At 45.6% G+C, this 13,710-nt stretch overlaps 4 protein-coding genes across 4 annotated transcripts; 2 read left to right on the forward strand and 2 right to left on the reverse strand.

Annotated features, from left to right (window-relative positions):
* Nucleotides 1–1,576: 1,576 nt before the first annotated feature.
* CCR75_007572 (uncharacterized protein) lies at nt 1,577–3,355 on the forward strand (the record flags this gene model as incomplete). Its single annotated transcript, XM_067965630.1, has 1 exon — nt 1,577–3,355. One exon carries the CDS (start codon nt 1,577–1,579, stop codon nt 3,353–3,355), a length of 1,779 nt encoding a protein of 592 aa, XP_067814340.1.
* A 733-nt stretch (nt 3,356–4,088) lies between these two features.
* Nucleotides 4,089–8,844, forward strand: CCR75_007573 (uncharacterized protein; the record flags this gene model as incomplete). The annotated part of the gene is made up of 8 exons (XM_067965631.1): nt 4,089–4,093; nt 4,126–4,246; nt 4,347–4,886; nt 4,963–5,335; nt 5,404–5,503; nt 5,584–7,663; nt 7,746–8,505; nt 8,569–8,844. The coding sequence occupies 7 exons, from the start codon at nt 4,089–4,091 to the stop codon at nt 8,175–8,177; spliced, it is 3,651 nt and encodes a 1,216-aa protein (XP_067814342.1). The 3' UTR covers nt 8,178–8,505; nt 8,569–8,844.
* On the reverse strand, nt 8,534–8,848 carry CCR75_007574 (uncharacterized protein; the record flags this gene model as incomplete). Its single annotated transcript, XM_067965632.1, has 1 exon — nt 8,534–8,848. The coding sequence occupies one exon, from the start codon at nt 8,846–8,848 to the stop codon at nt 8,534–8,536; it is 315 nt and encodes a 104-aa protein (XP_067814346.1).
* A 202-nt stretch (nt 8,849–9,050) lies between these two features.
* On the reverse strand, nt 9,051–10,272 carry CCR75_007575 (uncharacterized protein; the record flags this gene model as incomplete). Its single annotated transcript, XM_067965633.1, has 4 exons — nt 9,051–9,373; nt 9,419–9,977; nt 10,038–10,102; nt 10,203–10,272. 4 exons carry the CDS (start codon nt 10,270–10,272, stop codon nt 9,051–9,053), a joined length of 1,017 nt encoding a protein of 338 aa, XP_067814347.1.
* Nucleotides 10,273–13,710: the final 3,438 nt, after the last annotated feature.

Genomic DNA, 13,710 nt, shown 5'->3' on the forward strand with positions numbered 1-13,710 from the left:
AATGCCTCAAACTGCTCCAACTGAGCAACATGTTGCTCAGGAGGACTACCCAGGAGCCTGGCCAGGGCTTGTTCACCAAGTCCCTGCGCCATTAGCCCTGCCACCTCCCGATGATGTTCGGAGAGGTGGGGAAAATGAGCCCAATCAATGTTGAGGCTCATCCTCACGTACACACGCAGAGATGCGGGTCGTGGGAAGGATTTCAAGTGCTACCAAGTGTAGGCGGGCACGTCGTAATGCGGCCACGCTCTACTTAGCACACACCCTAGCACAGCGAGGAAGCGGTTTGCACCTGCTTCTCTTGCGTGCAGTGAGGTAGTTGTGGTGGGCGCGCAAGCGACCTCACCCAACACACTAAGAACTCTGGTGAAGTGACGTCACGGGAGCGGTAATCCGTCTCCTCGTGCGCACTTACCAAGTAGGTAGTAAATTTCAGACTGATTTATATTTAATAGAATTAAATACAAATACCTATTTTTACCAATTAAAATGATATCTCTATAGATATCATTTAATATGTATTGCGAGCGTATCTTTATAGATACCTCGCGTAACTGATGACGCTAGCCGTCATCATGGATGACGCTGGGCGTCATCCCTCCTAATGTGAATGCACCCATGTGCATCACATCCACAAGGGTTGGTCACAAATGTGCACCACACCCGAGTGTAGGGTCTAATTACTATTATTTAGTAATTGACCATCCCCTTAAGTACCAAATGTACTTAATGGGGACTGTGTAACATTAGGGCAACTTTAGCCCGTTACATTAATTATACTAATACAGTTTTCATTTAACCCTTTTTAAAGCAAGTGTTTTAAAGAGAAGACTTCCTCTGCACGTACTAGTGTACGTGAAGTAACGTGAGGCACCACTCGCACTGAGGCAGTGCGAAGTGGACTTGTACTGAAGCAGTACAAGTCGGCAGTGCCCCGTTACACGATTTGATCCGATTGATTCAATTAGGCCTTTGGGGCATAATATTTATTGATCATGGAAATGCCTGAAAATCAGAAAGCCATCTTCATTTGTACTCGTTAACTATTTTATGCGCTATTTTCCTTATTTAACGCTCCAAGTAGAAGGCGTCGGCTTTAAAAGCAGCATAGATATTTGCCCACAACTTGAAAGAGTGCTAAACGTGTTTATGCACCAATAAAAACACATCTATTAAAACTCCCTCGATTTTGAATCCTTAATTGTAGTCACGTCGCGCAAGGTTAAGTCAGGTCACGCGGTCGGAGAATTAATTACAGAGCAAGCTGGGGATCATGCTTGGCTCGAATCACTGCCTTATTTTAAAGCGCATCCCTTTCGATTAAAAATCATAAAAAGCAAATTTTTCATCAATGACAGTTCAGCTGCAAGTTTCAAATATTTCTCAAACGGTAGTTTCATGACTAGAAACGGTCGGTTTAGATTCGCGAAAGTCGAGTCAGCTCCGATTGGGTAAATTTGCTTGCCACATGCAAATTCCAAAAGCGGCAATTTGCAGACGGCGCCCATTCTGCCGTTTCCTTAGAAGTCAGAACCCTTTGCTTATTATACCTTTGCTACCAGCTCATACCTCTGCCATGCCCGTCGCAAACAACTCAACGTTTTTGCCATCTTGTATCCTTCAGGAGACGGAATTGAAGTCACAACGCAAATTCAAGCACCATCAGCATGATGTGAGCCGTCGCTTAGCGGAACGCCGATCGGAGCCGCGCTTCAAGCATCATCGGCGTCACCAAAATCGCGCTAATATCGCGCGCCTGGAAATTGAAGCTTGGCCGGCTAGACCAATCACGACTACTGTTCTTCCTCAACAATGGCACCTAGCGAATGATTCTGCGTCGCAGCTTAGTCATTCGGGGCCGTCCGCGACGTCGTGGACAATGCCTTTCGCTAAGGACGCATTTGCGTCAATATCGCTTGCATCCTCAGCGCCGTCAACTATCAGTACTAATCGACAGAACAATTGTAGACGAGAGGCGCGCCCCATGACACTGTTCGAAAGTGCTCGGATCTATAACGAGTCAGGACAAATGCTTAATCACGACAATTTTGACCATCTAGGATCTTCTCCTGATGTTACCTCCGAGAACAATTCGAATCCCAAGCGCAAGCTTAAGCGCCGCGTTGGGCGCCATAGACACGAGATGAAGCGCAGCAATGCAGCGGACACTCTTAAACCCGATGAAGTGGTGATAGAACTCATGTGTGTGCTATTTCCTGGTGTTGAAGTAACACACGAAATAAATTTACTGCTTCTGGGTGGTGCTCAGCACGATGATGTCTTTCGCTTTGATGAGGACGACGTCGACGGCATTCCAACTAGCAAACCGAAAACTGGCGTCTTAGACATTGATCTCCTCAAGTTCCAGGCCGCGCTTACGACAATGCTTTTCCATTCAAACAGCTCGATACAAAAACTGCCATCTCGTGGGGCGTTGGCAGAGGCTTTGCTAAAGCTGTGTTTCACGCCGCGATGGATCTCATGTGAGATGCTGGCTATGATTGAGCTAGATGTCCTTGCTCAGTACGACCGTTTCGCGGTCATGGTTGCAATTTTTCGCATGATCCCAACTTTACGTCCTTCTATTCTGACTGCCGCAAGAATGGCGTCGCTGGCAATTTTTCAACATCAGAGTTTGGTAGAGATTAAATTATATGATACAAAGAAGGATCTCGTTACCGTGAAAGGCATGATTGCTTTTCTTAAGGAAGCGATATATGTTATTGAGTGGGATGCACGATACAACGTCAATGTGTTTGGCAATAGCGATGATGAGATCCACGTTGCTATCAGTGGACTGTGCGGCCAAATGTTTAGCACGATGAAGCTACTTGTCCGTAGTTCGCCTGGAGGCTGCGGGAACGTTGACGTGAGCTGCAACCAGCTTGAAAAATATGCACAGAGTAGTGATTCCGCTGAGGCGACGTCCTACCGCGCGATGGGAGAAGTAATAAATCGACTGACCGCATTCTCCTGGAGGCACGGCGAAGAATTCCTTCAATGGATGTTACATAAGTGGCCACTTCGCAACGTGCAGCTGCAGTTGTTCTTCGTGCGATTTTTGGCGGGCTTGCTCTCGCAGTTCATGATGCGTGGACTCATATTGTCAGCTGAGGTTTTGCACCGCACATTTAGTCGCATTGCAGATTGCATCAAGTCGACGCACTTCCTCGTGGCTCAGGAAGCGTGCAATATGTGCCAAAACTTTCAGCTCATGAGTATGTACTTGGCCTGTAATCAAGCTCTTCGCGAAAGAGTCGCATCAGCGCTGCACGAAAATGCATTGCACCACTGGAACCGACGCATTCGTGAGATATCCGATAAATGCTTCGATAGACTCCTAGACCTTGCTTGATGAAGAAATTATACATAGAAATAAAGAGTTGAGTAGTGCACGCAATAGAAATACCACGTACTTATTCACTATATCGAAACTTTGTGGTGTATCATGTGTATGATTGTCAGACGCTAGCGCGACAAAGCCTTGAAGAAAATCTCGCCAGGTTGAAGTTGTCTTTAGAACCACTATTTCCGACACAAAATTGTTTTTTTGTCGAAGCTTCTAACAATTCACCATTGCTACCTATTTGACTGCCGATAGTCCTATTTTTACAAAGCATGCCACTGCCGAGGCTTTGTCACGCCTTCAATTACTAGCGGATTTTCGATTCTTTCTAATTGACTCAAATTGAACAAATAATACATTACGTTCTACATATTATGATTTTGTATGGTTCAGGATGTCTTGAATCAAGCCTGAAGGCTACTGTATATGCGGCTCTTCCATACTAAGCTTTTCAGATCCACCTTAAGAATGATACACTGCAGCTGTTTCTGGTGTATTGAAGTTGCTTTAATTTAGCATCTGCAAAGTGCATGTCGATAATTACTCTTGTCAATTTAAACGCCTTTTCTTGTGAATATTGAAAAGGAAACTTCTGTCCACCTTACTTTTTTGTTTGCTGCTCGCACAGAAAGATTTTTCGAAGCTTGTTCTGAATAATCTTGAAGAAAAATTATATTTGACGAGAAGTGCACCTGAATTATCCTAGTATTTACAATTTCACTTACACAGCAAAAAGGAGATCATGATGTACGTTTTTGTATAAGTCAAGTTGTCTTTAGTTTAGAAATGGTGCAGACCCAAACAACAAGCTGCATCGGTCTGTCAAAGACAAAAAAGTTATTGGGCGAGCACCACTCCACACTTGGCTCTCTATGGAAACTGACAAGGTATCAATCGCAGGTATTTATAAACACAATTTATTTAATCATACAGGTTGGTCCTTAATTGTTAAATAAACCACAACAGCCCAGTCTTGGCTTCTTAACAGTCTCTCTTACAGCGATCGCAACAGACAAGCAAGCTCGATTCGCGACCTATTCGCCGTCTCGAGGGTAGTAGGCAAGCGGATAGGCCCTTGCGACGTATCCGCTCGGCCAGTATTGTCATGCAGCGTCAACGACCGACGTTACATCGCTTAGTTGATGCAGAACTGGAAATGTACCCTTCAACACATAGATTTGAACAGGAGCCACTACGAATACACAATGACATCGAATGCAAGGCTCACTGTAAAAGAAAATGGTTTGACAGTTCAAAAATACAAAGATCGTGGTGGTGGCATATCCAAAGGAGACCGGAGCAGAATTGCTGGATGAGCAGGAGAGACCGAATTTTCAAAAGAAGTAAGAACTGGATTGTCTACGCGTTAGCCATTTGGATTGCAGTAGCTACGAAACCATTGCTTGGTATTGCAGCGCTAACGCAGCAGACGCAAGTCATTGCGCGGTGCCTTAGCTGGGCCAATAATACTTGCGTGTTCTTGCCGATGAAACCCGTGCAATTTGGAGGGCTTTATCTTGCCCGGCAAACCGTGTGCAAGGTATTGAATATTGTGTCGCTTGTAAATTTTAGAAGATAAGCTTACGGTCTGTTGTGTTCCTTTAATGTGAATATAGGCAGATTTGTCTGTTGCAGTTCTGCAGATTGACTGGGAATCGCCTGATGGTGGTCGTGGATCGGTGAATAGCTTGTTAGTCAATGGTGTAGAGTTGCTACAGGCTCCTGTGTATCCCTCACAAGCGTATATAATGGCGAATTACCCATACTGCAATGACATGTTTAACATCTTTCCGCCCTTAAAAAATGGTATGATTGGCCCAGACGGACGCAAGTCTATCATCTCGGAAATTACCAGTCGTGACTTGCCAATATCAATTCATTTTAACTGGAAAGGCCCGCATGAAATCCAGCCTGTTTGTTCCATAACTGGCGTCTCAATTGCCGGTTATGCGGAAATTAACATTAATCTCGAAGCGCAGGATGATTCAGGTGTAAAACTTGATGCTAGTAAATGTGTCCTAGTCCATTCTGACCGTGTATGCATTTTTCGACTTTAGATTGTCCTGGATGGGATAGCGCTTCGCTCACACCTTGCTTCAGTAATGGGAAATGTGGCTGTGCTGCGAATGACTTTTCGCAACGAACCTGCTCATGCGTGTACGTGTTTTTCATTCGTCAAGACAATTATGTTAAAGAAGAGCAGCGAAGTCTAAACAATTATGCTACTTGATTTAAAGGGTTGGATACGCCGAGCCTGATTGCCGAGATTGCGCAAGCGGCTTTTTTGGTGACCAGTGTAAGCAAACGTGCGAGCCGTGCCTTAATGATGGCCACTGTGACTCGGGTCTGATGGGAACAGGCACATGCACTTGCTTGCAGGGCTTCAATCCTGAGACCCGATGTGCGACATGCTTACCTGGATATTTCGGAGACAAATGTACACGATGCCCGGACTGCAATTTTCCCCATGGAAATTGTGATGATGGCCTGATGGGAAGCGGTCGGTGCTCGTGTGCTGTTGGCTTTGATGCAGAGAAAAACTGTATGGAATGTATGAATTCGTTTTTTGGGGCAAGCTGTGAGCCCTGTAAACCTTGCGACGGAGGGAAATGTAATTATGGTCTTCTTGGTGATGGCAAATGCGTGTGCTCCGAAGGTTTTTCGTCGGATTCGCGATGCCTCGAGTGCGACTTTGGCTTTTACGGTCCATCATGCACACCGTGCCGTACATGTAATAACCATGGCCGCTGTAATGATACATACACTGGTGATGGCATGTGCATTTGCGACGAAGGTTATACATCTGCCAGCCGTTGTTCGCTTTGTGACGAAGGCTGGGACTTTAATCCCATGACAATGTCGTGCCAGTGCGCGCCGCAGCACTTTGGAACCCACTGCAGATCGTGCCCAATCTGTGCTCCTCACGGACACTGCAATTCAGGAGTTGATGGAGATGGACGATGTATTTGTGACATCGGATGGTCTGACTCGAACAATTGCGTAGGCTGTATGAGTGGTTACTTTGGCGAGACTTGCGTAGCTTGCCGCAACTGTGGTGAAGGACGCTGCGACGATGGGCTACGAGGCTCAGGCAAGTGTAATTGCCATCGTGGCTGGGACTTTCGTACAGATTGCTACGATTGTGAGGAAGGTTTTTACGGCGAAAGCTGCAATCCGTGCCCGTTGGACTGCGGGCATGGTACTTGTTCTAGTGGACTTAACGGTACTGGAGAGTGTACGTGTCATGAAGGCTGGAAGCTTGAAGGAAAACATATGTGTAACTCATGCGCAGATGGATATATTGGAGCAACTTGTCAATTGTGTCCGGGATTTTTAGAAAGCGAGGTGGCTTGCAATGGGCATGGTCAATGCATCATGTTAGGCACGCAAGCCGTATGCGAATGCGATGCACGTTATGGCGGAGATGGCTGTGAATCCTACGATTTTCCATTCGCAATGGTGGCCATTCTAGGGACGATTGCACTGTCGACGTTAGGTTTCTGTATGTGCACTATGCGTCGTCTAGCTCGCCAGCCGCACGCATTACAGGGACCATTTTTAAATCGTCAACACAGCTTTTCACAGTCGGAGTACGTTGAAATCTCCAACATGGCAGATTTAGAGTACTTTGTCTCGAATGATAGCCGTGATTGGCTAATTCCTTTTGATTCGCTCTCCTTGCAACACGAGGTCGGCAACGGTACCTCTGGTCAAGTTTTTCGAAGCTTGTTACATAGCGGCGGAGGTAGCTCGGTGGTGGCGGTAAAGCGCCTGTACAGTCCTGTGACAGGTCAAGAGTACTTTCAGAGCTTCTTTCGGCGCGAAGTCAGCATATTGAGTCGTTTGCATCACCCATACGTCGTACGATTTTATGGTGTAAGCTATTACAATCGCGTGCTTTACATTGTGACGGATTTTTGCCCAAATTCCCTTAGCGGATTAATTGAAAATCCAGCAATGAAAGGACCATTACAGGAAGCTGTCTTTATGAAGGTTATCAGCCAGATTGTGAGTGGTATGGGCTTTTTGCATAGCCGTAACGTCGTACATCGTGATTTAAAACCAGCCAATGTCCTCATCTCGGAAACAGAGGACGTGAATATTTGCGACTTCGGGCTTTCACGACTTATCGAGCCCGATGCCACGACCATGACCGCTGAAGTTGGAACACCAAGCTACATGGCTCCCGAAATGGCAACAATGGGTGGAATACAGTGCTCAACGAAGGGTGACGTGTATTCCTTTGGCATTTTGCTGTACTCTACCTGGTCCCGCAGTAAGCCTTACGGCGACCAAGGCATGAACCCATTTCAACTGGTATGGTTCCTTGTGTCTTCACTAACAGTACTTCAATTTGTCATTCATATCATTGTTTTGCACTTTTGCTACCGAATTGTAGATGACTGCAGTAGTTAATGGACTTAGACCTGTAATTCCAATCAGCTGCCCACCAGCACTGTCGCACTTAATGCGGTCATGCTGGCATGAAAACCCGGATAGGCGACCTTCGTTTCCCGAGATTAGCCAGATTCTTAAGGACCAATGGTTGCTGTCCATGTATGCCGAGGAAGGGGTATATAAGTGCTCGGAAACTTCAAAAAATTTACAGCCTAAGTTTGCTTCCACGACGGGTTCTACAAATTCAGTTGGTATTGATCGCCCCGCTCGCGGGAGTAAGGACGATGCCACCGCGGTGTCACTGTTCGCTTCACCTCAACCTGATGGCGACGGTGGCTGCGATACTTACGAAATAGCTGAAAAGAAAGTAGAAGGCAACTCACCACGAGAAAACGATTGTCTTTTAGGTGAAGACGAAAATCGGCCACGATAGATTTATTGTTATGACGACAAAATAGACTTGTGAACATTATCACGATTTTTTCTAATGAGCAGTAGGATTTACTACCGCAAAAGACGCCGCGTATGACGTCCTCGCGCTAGCGGTCGGCGTTTGTAATATTTCCAGTGCGCCTGACGAAGATGGCGCGGACGAATAGGTCCTGTCTCGCCGTTCATCTCCATGATCCGTCGAGCCTCAGAAGTAATTTCGCTCACAAAGACCTTTGATATACCAGCCATGACAATAGCCATGACATTTGTCACACCAGCCACCTTCTTGTCCGTGGCCGAACACTCGTGAATTGCCTGCGCCATACACTGTAGTAGCACTGCATAGATCAGCATATGTTACTTCATCACCGCTGCATTTAGTAATGTTACCCGCTTAATGGCTCCACGCTCAAAGTGGGAGCGACGAAAATGCTCGTAACGTCGAGCCTCAGCTTCAGGAAGGCTCCGCATTATACGCAGCATAGAGGCACTATTCGAGAGCCCCATTTTGTCCTCTTCGCTCTCCGACTCGTCATCCTCTTCACCTTCCTCCTCCTCGTCGGCTGTACTATGCTGTGTTTTGTCGACTAATATGAGATCCTCATTCCGCGTCTCAAGAAACCTGACTTCATCCTCTTCATCTGTACCCTGCAAACCACTGGGCTCCACCATGTCAAAACACCTTAAAGTATAAGAATTAAGTGGTTTTAATCACGTGACAATGAGTTTGTAGTGTTTTGTCGAAAATGCGATTCCGTTTTATATTTGTGTCGTCTTTATTACACATATATTGCCTTGTGTCCTCCATAAGAAGTTTTTTTCCTCTTTTAAAAACACAAGACCCTTAATTGGGTCAGCTGCTACAACTCAATCATTATTTCCTGTTTATTCTGTTCCCCTGCTCCTTCCGCTTGGCATATTCTTGAAATTCTTGCATTATCTGCTGGCGTTGCCCTTCAATCTCCATCATACGCGTCAAGGCCACATTCTCACATCGGTGCATCTCCGTCGCTTCGAATGCGATTGCTTCAGCGGCAGCAACTATTGGCTCCATAGCAGCCGCATCTGATTTTGCGAGAATATGTCCGAGGTAATGTGCTAATTTATTTGTGAGCTTGTCGATGCCATGGGCCAATCCTGGGTCATGCACTAATATTGGGCTTTGCTTCGTGCCTGTGCTAGCGATGCGCGTGACCGCTTTTATTAAGATCGCTCAATGAATTTATCGATTAATAGTCTTACCTTTGCCGCTTTTATACGACTGCGAATTTCGTCGACGATTTTCCCGCTTAATATTATTCAATATGATTGTAGATGGCTTCATGAGGGCCTCGGACATCTTGCAGTTTTCTGAGGCAGCAGCCACAGCTAGCGTATCCAGTGCCTCGTGTCTAGATTGGGGCAATGCTAAAGCACCTATGCCTGCTGCTGAATCCGATGGAGACACAGATGTCGAGAGCCTCATCTTTTTGGCGGTTGAGGCCGAATAAACGTCGTGAAGCCGTTCCAAGTAATCCTGATGAGCCTTTTCGCTCGCTGCTAGCAGGCGATCAACTCTCGCGTTAAAGGCCGGCTTCGACTCTCTTGTCGATTTTCCGTCTGATAGCTTGGGATAGCTCAGAGGGAGCGGAGAAACATTATCTCCCTCCACCGAGCGAAAGACCGGTGTACGATCACATTCGCTACAGCTCCTTTCATATTCATTTTCGCTATCGGACTTCTTTGCACACAGCGCTGCTGAAGACTCGGCAAAGTCGCAGATTTTGTTGAGGTCGGCATCTTGCGATGCCGCCCCATCCATCTTGACAAGAGAATTAGCATCGTTTGTGCTAAATGAAAATGATGGAGCTTATCTGCTTACCTGAGCATTTTGCGAATGAGCGAGAATCTCGTGCTCACAAGGAAATGGCAGCTGCTGCAGTAAATCTGCATATGAAGGATCCGACACATGTTATCGCTTTGTTGCTTCGAGCGGCGAAAATTCACTTAACAACAAATTGCGCAAATTCTGCTTGCAAGAGCTCACCATTAGCATCGCCAGCTAGTCGGCTGCCAAAGTCCACTTTGCGCCTTTTCTCGGTACCCTTTCGCCACATTTTCGTAAGTTTGACTAAGCTCTTTCGTGGTGGCTAATGCGACTTTCACGCTATGTGTGAGCCCGGACAAAGCGAGACGAAACGAAACACAACAAATAAAGCCAGGCGAAGCAGAACGAATTCTGGATGCATTCGCTCGTCACCAAGCAGGAGCAGCTTAAAAATTAATACTTTGAGTACACGTTACCGCCAATGGCAACGCAACATTATATGAACAGGGGAATTTTACAAGCATTGAATTGGCAATTTAGCGTTAAACTAATGTTATATACACTCGATCCAAAATCATGCATCTGAATTTATAGACGACTCTAATTGAGCAAACTTAGTGCCAAATCTTTTGTTTTTTTGTCACGCGTTTAAAACGTCGAACAGTAACGCTTTCCCTGTGTTGTCTCAACGTCCTTCAAACCGCGGCAAATTAAAAATAGCTCTTACAGTATCGTTGTGCACAAAATACAATTTACCCCATCAAATTTATTTAATTTAAGGACTGTGTAACGGTCCATAAGTATTATTTCCTATAAGAGGAATAATAAATATTATTTCCTATGAGAGGAAATAAATAAAGAAGTACAACATTATTATCTTATTAATATTAACTTAAATAGTTCCAATATTTCCAAATTGGGTAGTATTGATGGAATAAGACATTAGCTCTACTGATTGGTTGATTTAAGTATATATCAACCCCACTACAAAATTGTTATAAGACACGATTGCGCGGTGCGCAAGGAGGCGCCATACTTATTTAGCTATTAATATAATTAGTTCAGTAGTAGATAAAAGACTGTTACATAGGAACTATATATATCAATACAATTTTACTTTTTCCAATTTCTAATCCTTTGAATTACCTTTGGTAGGTTCGTCTGTACCCTCGTGTAAGTGAAGTTTCGAGGCACCTCACCTACACTGTAATCATTTAAAAATTAACTGGTACATATCAGTACTAGTAAAAGGTGCCCCGTTACACCTGGTAGCACTTCGTAGTCCATTCAACAACCTACGCACGTTCCATCCAACATGGACATGTTGGATGAAGAAGGAGAAAGATTTCCAGTCCCTCAAGAAGGTTATCACGCCACGCGTGAAGGGTTTACTCATTTCAGTGACCTTGAATGGAGAGCGATCGAACAAATGAATGAGCTCGGTCGTTGGCGCCATGCTGTACACTAGGGAGAGATGAATTGCATGCGGCCATAGCCGAGTTCATGCAACACGAAACCGACGCGACTCGAGAGAAAGTAGCCTTGCTTCACCAGCAAGTCTCTCAACACGCGGAGGTGTTGAGAGAACAGGGTGCTCAACAATTGAAAATGTTTAGACAGCAACAATTACATGCTGCTAGCGGGCCGACGCTTCCACGTCGACCCGAAAGCGTAAAGATAAAAATTTCTAACTCCCTTTTCAGATCGTTCGTCGAATTAGACGACGCCAATAAAGCTTGCCGTATAAGTGATGATACGACGAAGTAGGATTTGGCATGCCCAACTTAGCCGGACAAGCCGAATCGTGGGCCTTGGAGCTCAAGCGTCACGACCCATTAGTCTTTGGGTCAAATGAGGTCTTTAAACCCCGGCTTACACAAACATTTGAGCCGCCACGTGTCGAATTCAGGGCTCAAGCTGAGCTCCTGAATTTGAAGCAGGGCAAGCGTGACATTTACGCTTATACCCAACATACACGATACCTGGTCAGTTGTAACATTAGTTATCCAATTGATGAACAAACACGTGTAACTGTGTTTTTAATAGGTCTTGCAGGCGGACCTGTTAAGACCCACCTGTTCCGGCTCGAACAAGATTCGCTCGACCAGGCGATCCCTTTCGTGGAACAGGAGGACTTCAGCCTGAAACAGGCTTTCGTCCACTTGGGTGCATATCGTCCACCGAGGCGACAAGGAAACGGAGGTCCAGAACCCAAGGATTTATCGTATGTAGAGAGCGAGAAACCCGTCTTTTCAAGTTAAAAACGGTAACAAAATTATAATCGTTGTCAAAAGACGGGCCACCACGCCTATGAGTGTAGTGCCCTACGGCCAGTGCCTAGAACACTGAGTGAATAGATCGACCCCCCGCTAGCAGTGGAGGATGCGGATCCGACGCTGTTGCGAAATCGCAACGGCGTGGCGGATCGTAAAAAAACGATCGGGGTGAGTAGGTGCGGAGCGCCCTACTGATCCAGCAACGTCAAAAGAATTCTTAGGCCCTCTGACGAAAGTTCTCCTCACACACAAACATTGTGTGTAACTGTCAAACGTGGTGAGGTTAACCTCATCACCTTGATAATTAAAATGACAAATTAGTTGTCAGTAGAATTATTAGTCGATTGCAGGCCGTCGAGCAATTTTATTCAACGCAAATCGCGAGAATATCGCAGACTCAAATTCGTTGAGCGCGATATACCTCTAACGAGGATGACAGTGCGCCGAGCCACAGGCGCATATGTAACAGTAAAGAAACGTGTAGCTGTTATCCAATACATGTTAAAGGGTAAATAGGACGATGATGATTTCATCGTACTTGATTTGGACGACAAATTTGATGTCATCTTTCGATTGCCATGGCTAAGAAAGTACGAGCCATGTATAAATTGGCAACATCAAGCCGTGACGATGCATGTCTCTTGTTCATCAGATGGCCAACTGGTGAACGTCTTGGAGGGTCCACAAGCGTGCGGATGTCCTACGAGTGAGTGCGATGGCCTCACTTGTGGGTCGATCGTTTGCATGACTGCACAAGACCTCAGTGTGAATATTCAACGCACTGTTGAGTTAGATCCCGACCGCTGTGTACAAGCACAGGCAGCGTCGAAGATCCATTATAGTGACGTGGACATAGTTACTGACGGCTGTGCACAAGCACAGGCAGTGTCGAAGTTTAACCACTCGAACAAGTTGAGTGGTACGAAACAAGTCTGCTATCTTGAAAAGCAACGTATAAGAAAGCTTAAAACGCTCGTCTATAAGAGGCAGTGCGAAAGTCCTAGATCGAGTGGAGATCGATCATAGAGGATCTCGCTGTGGTAGCGCAACCACAGCTAGAGACAGTTGGGGAGGATGCCCCTCAAATAATTTCTGTGGGAGGTCCCCGGAAACCTGTGGTCAAAGGTTCTCAGGTATTTCTGATAATAAGTTTCAAATAGAAAACTGAGACAATAAATGTCTTAGTAAACAATGGATCAAGTGTAGCCGCTTATACACTTATTCTTTTAGCGCCTCCGGATTAACTTCGGAGATAACTCAATTTCCAACGCTACAACCGAAACGGTTCTTGCGTTATCTGCGTAGTGGCAACTTCAAGCAGATCTGCGTACTATTTACATATGAAAACTATGTGGCCGATATTCGGTCGGCATAGTATTTCCTGAGATCGAACGGGTTCTCAGCAGCTCATCGATGGAAGAAAGTGTCCTCGATGAGAAGACTCGGATAAA

The sequence above is a fragment of the Bremia lactucae genome, linkage group LG10, assembly GCF_004359215.1.
Source record: "Bremia lactucae strain SF5 linkage group LG10, whole genome shotgun sequence".
NCBI lineage: Eukaryota > Oomycota > Peronosporomycetes > Peronosporales > Peronosporaceae > Bremia > Bremia lactucae.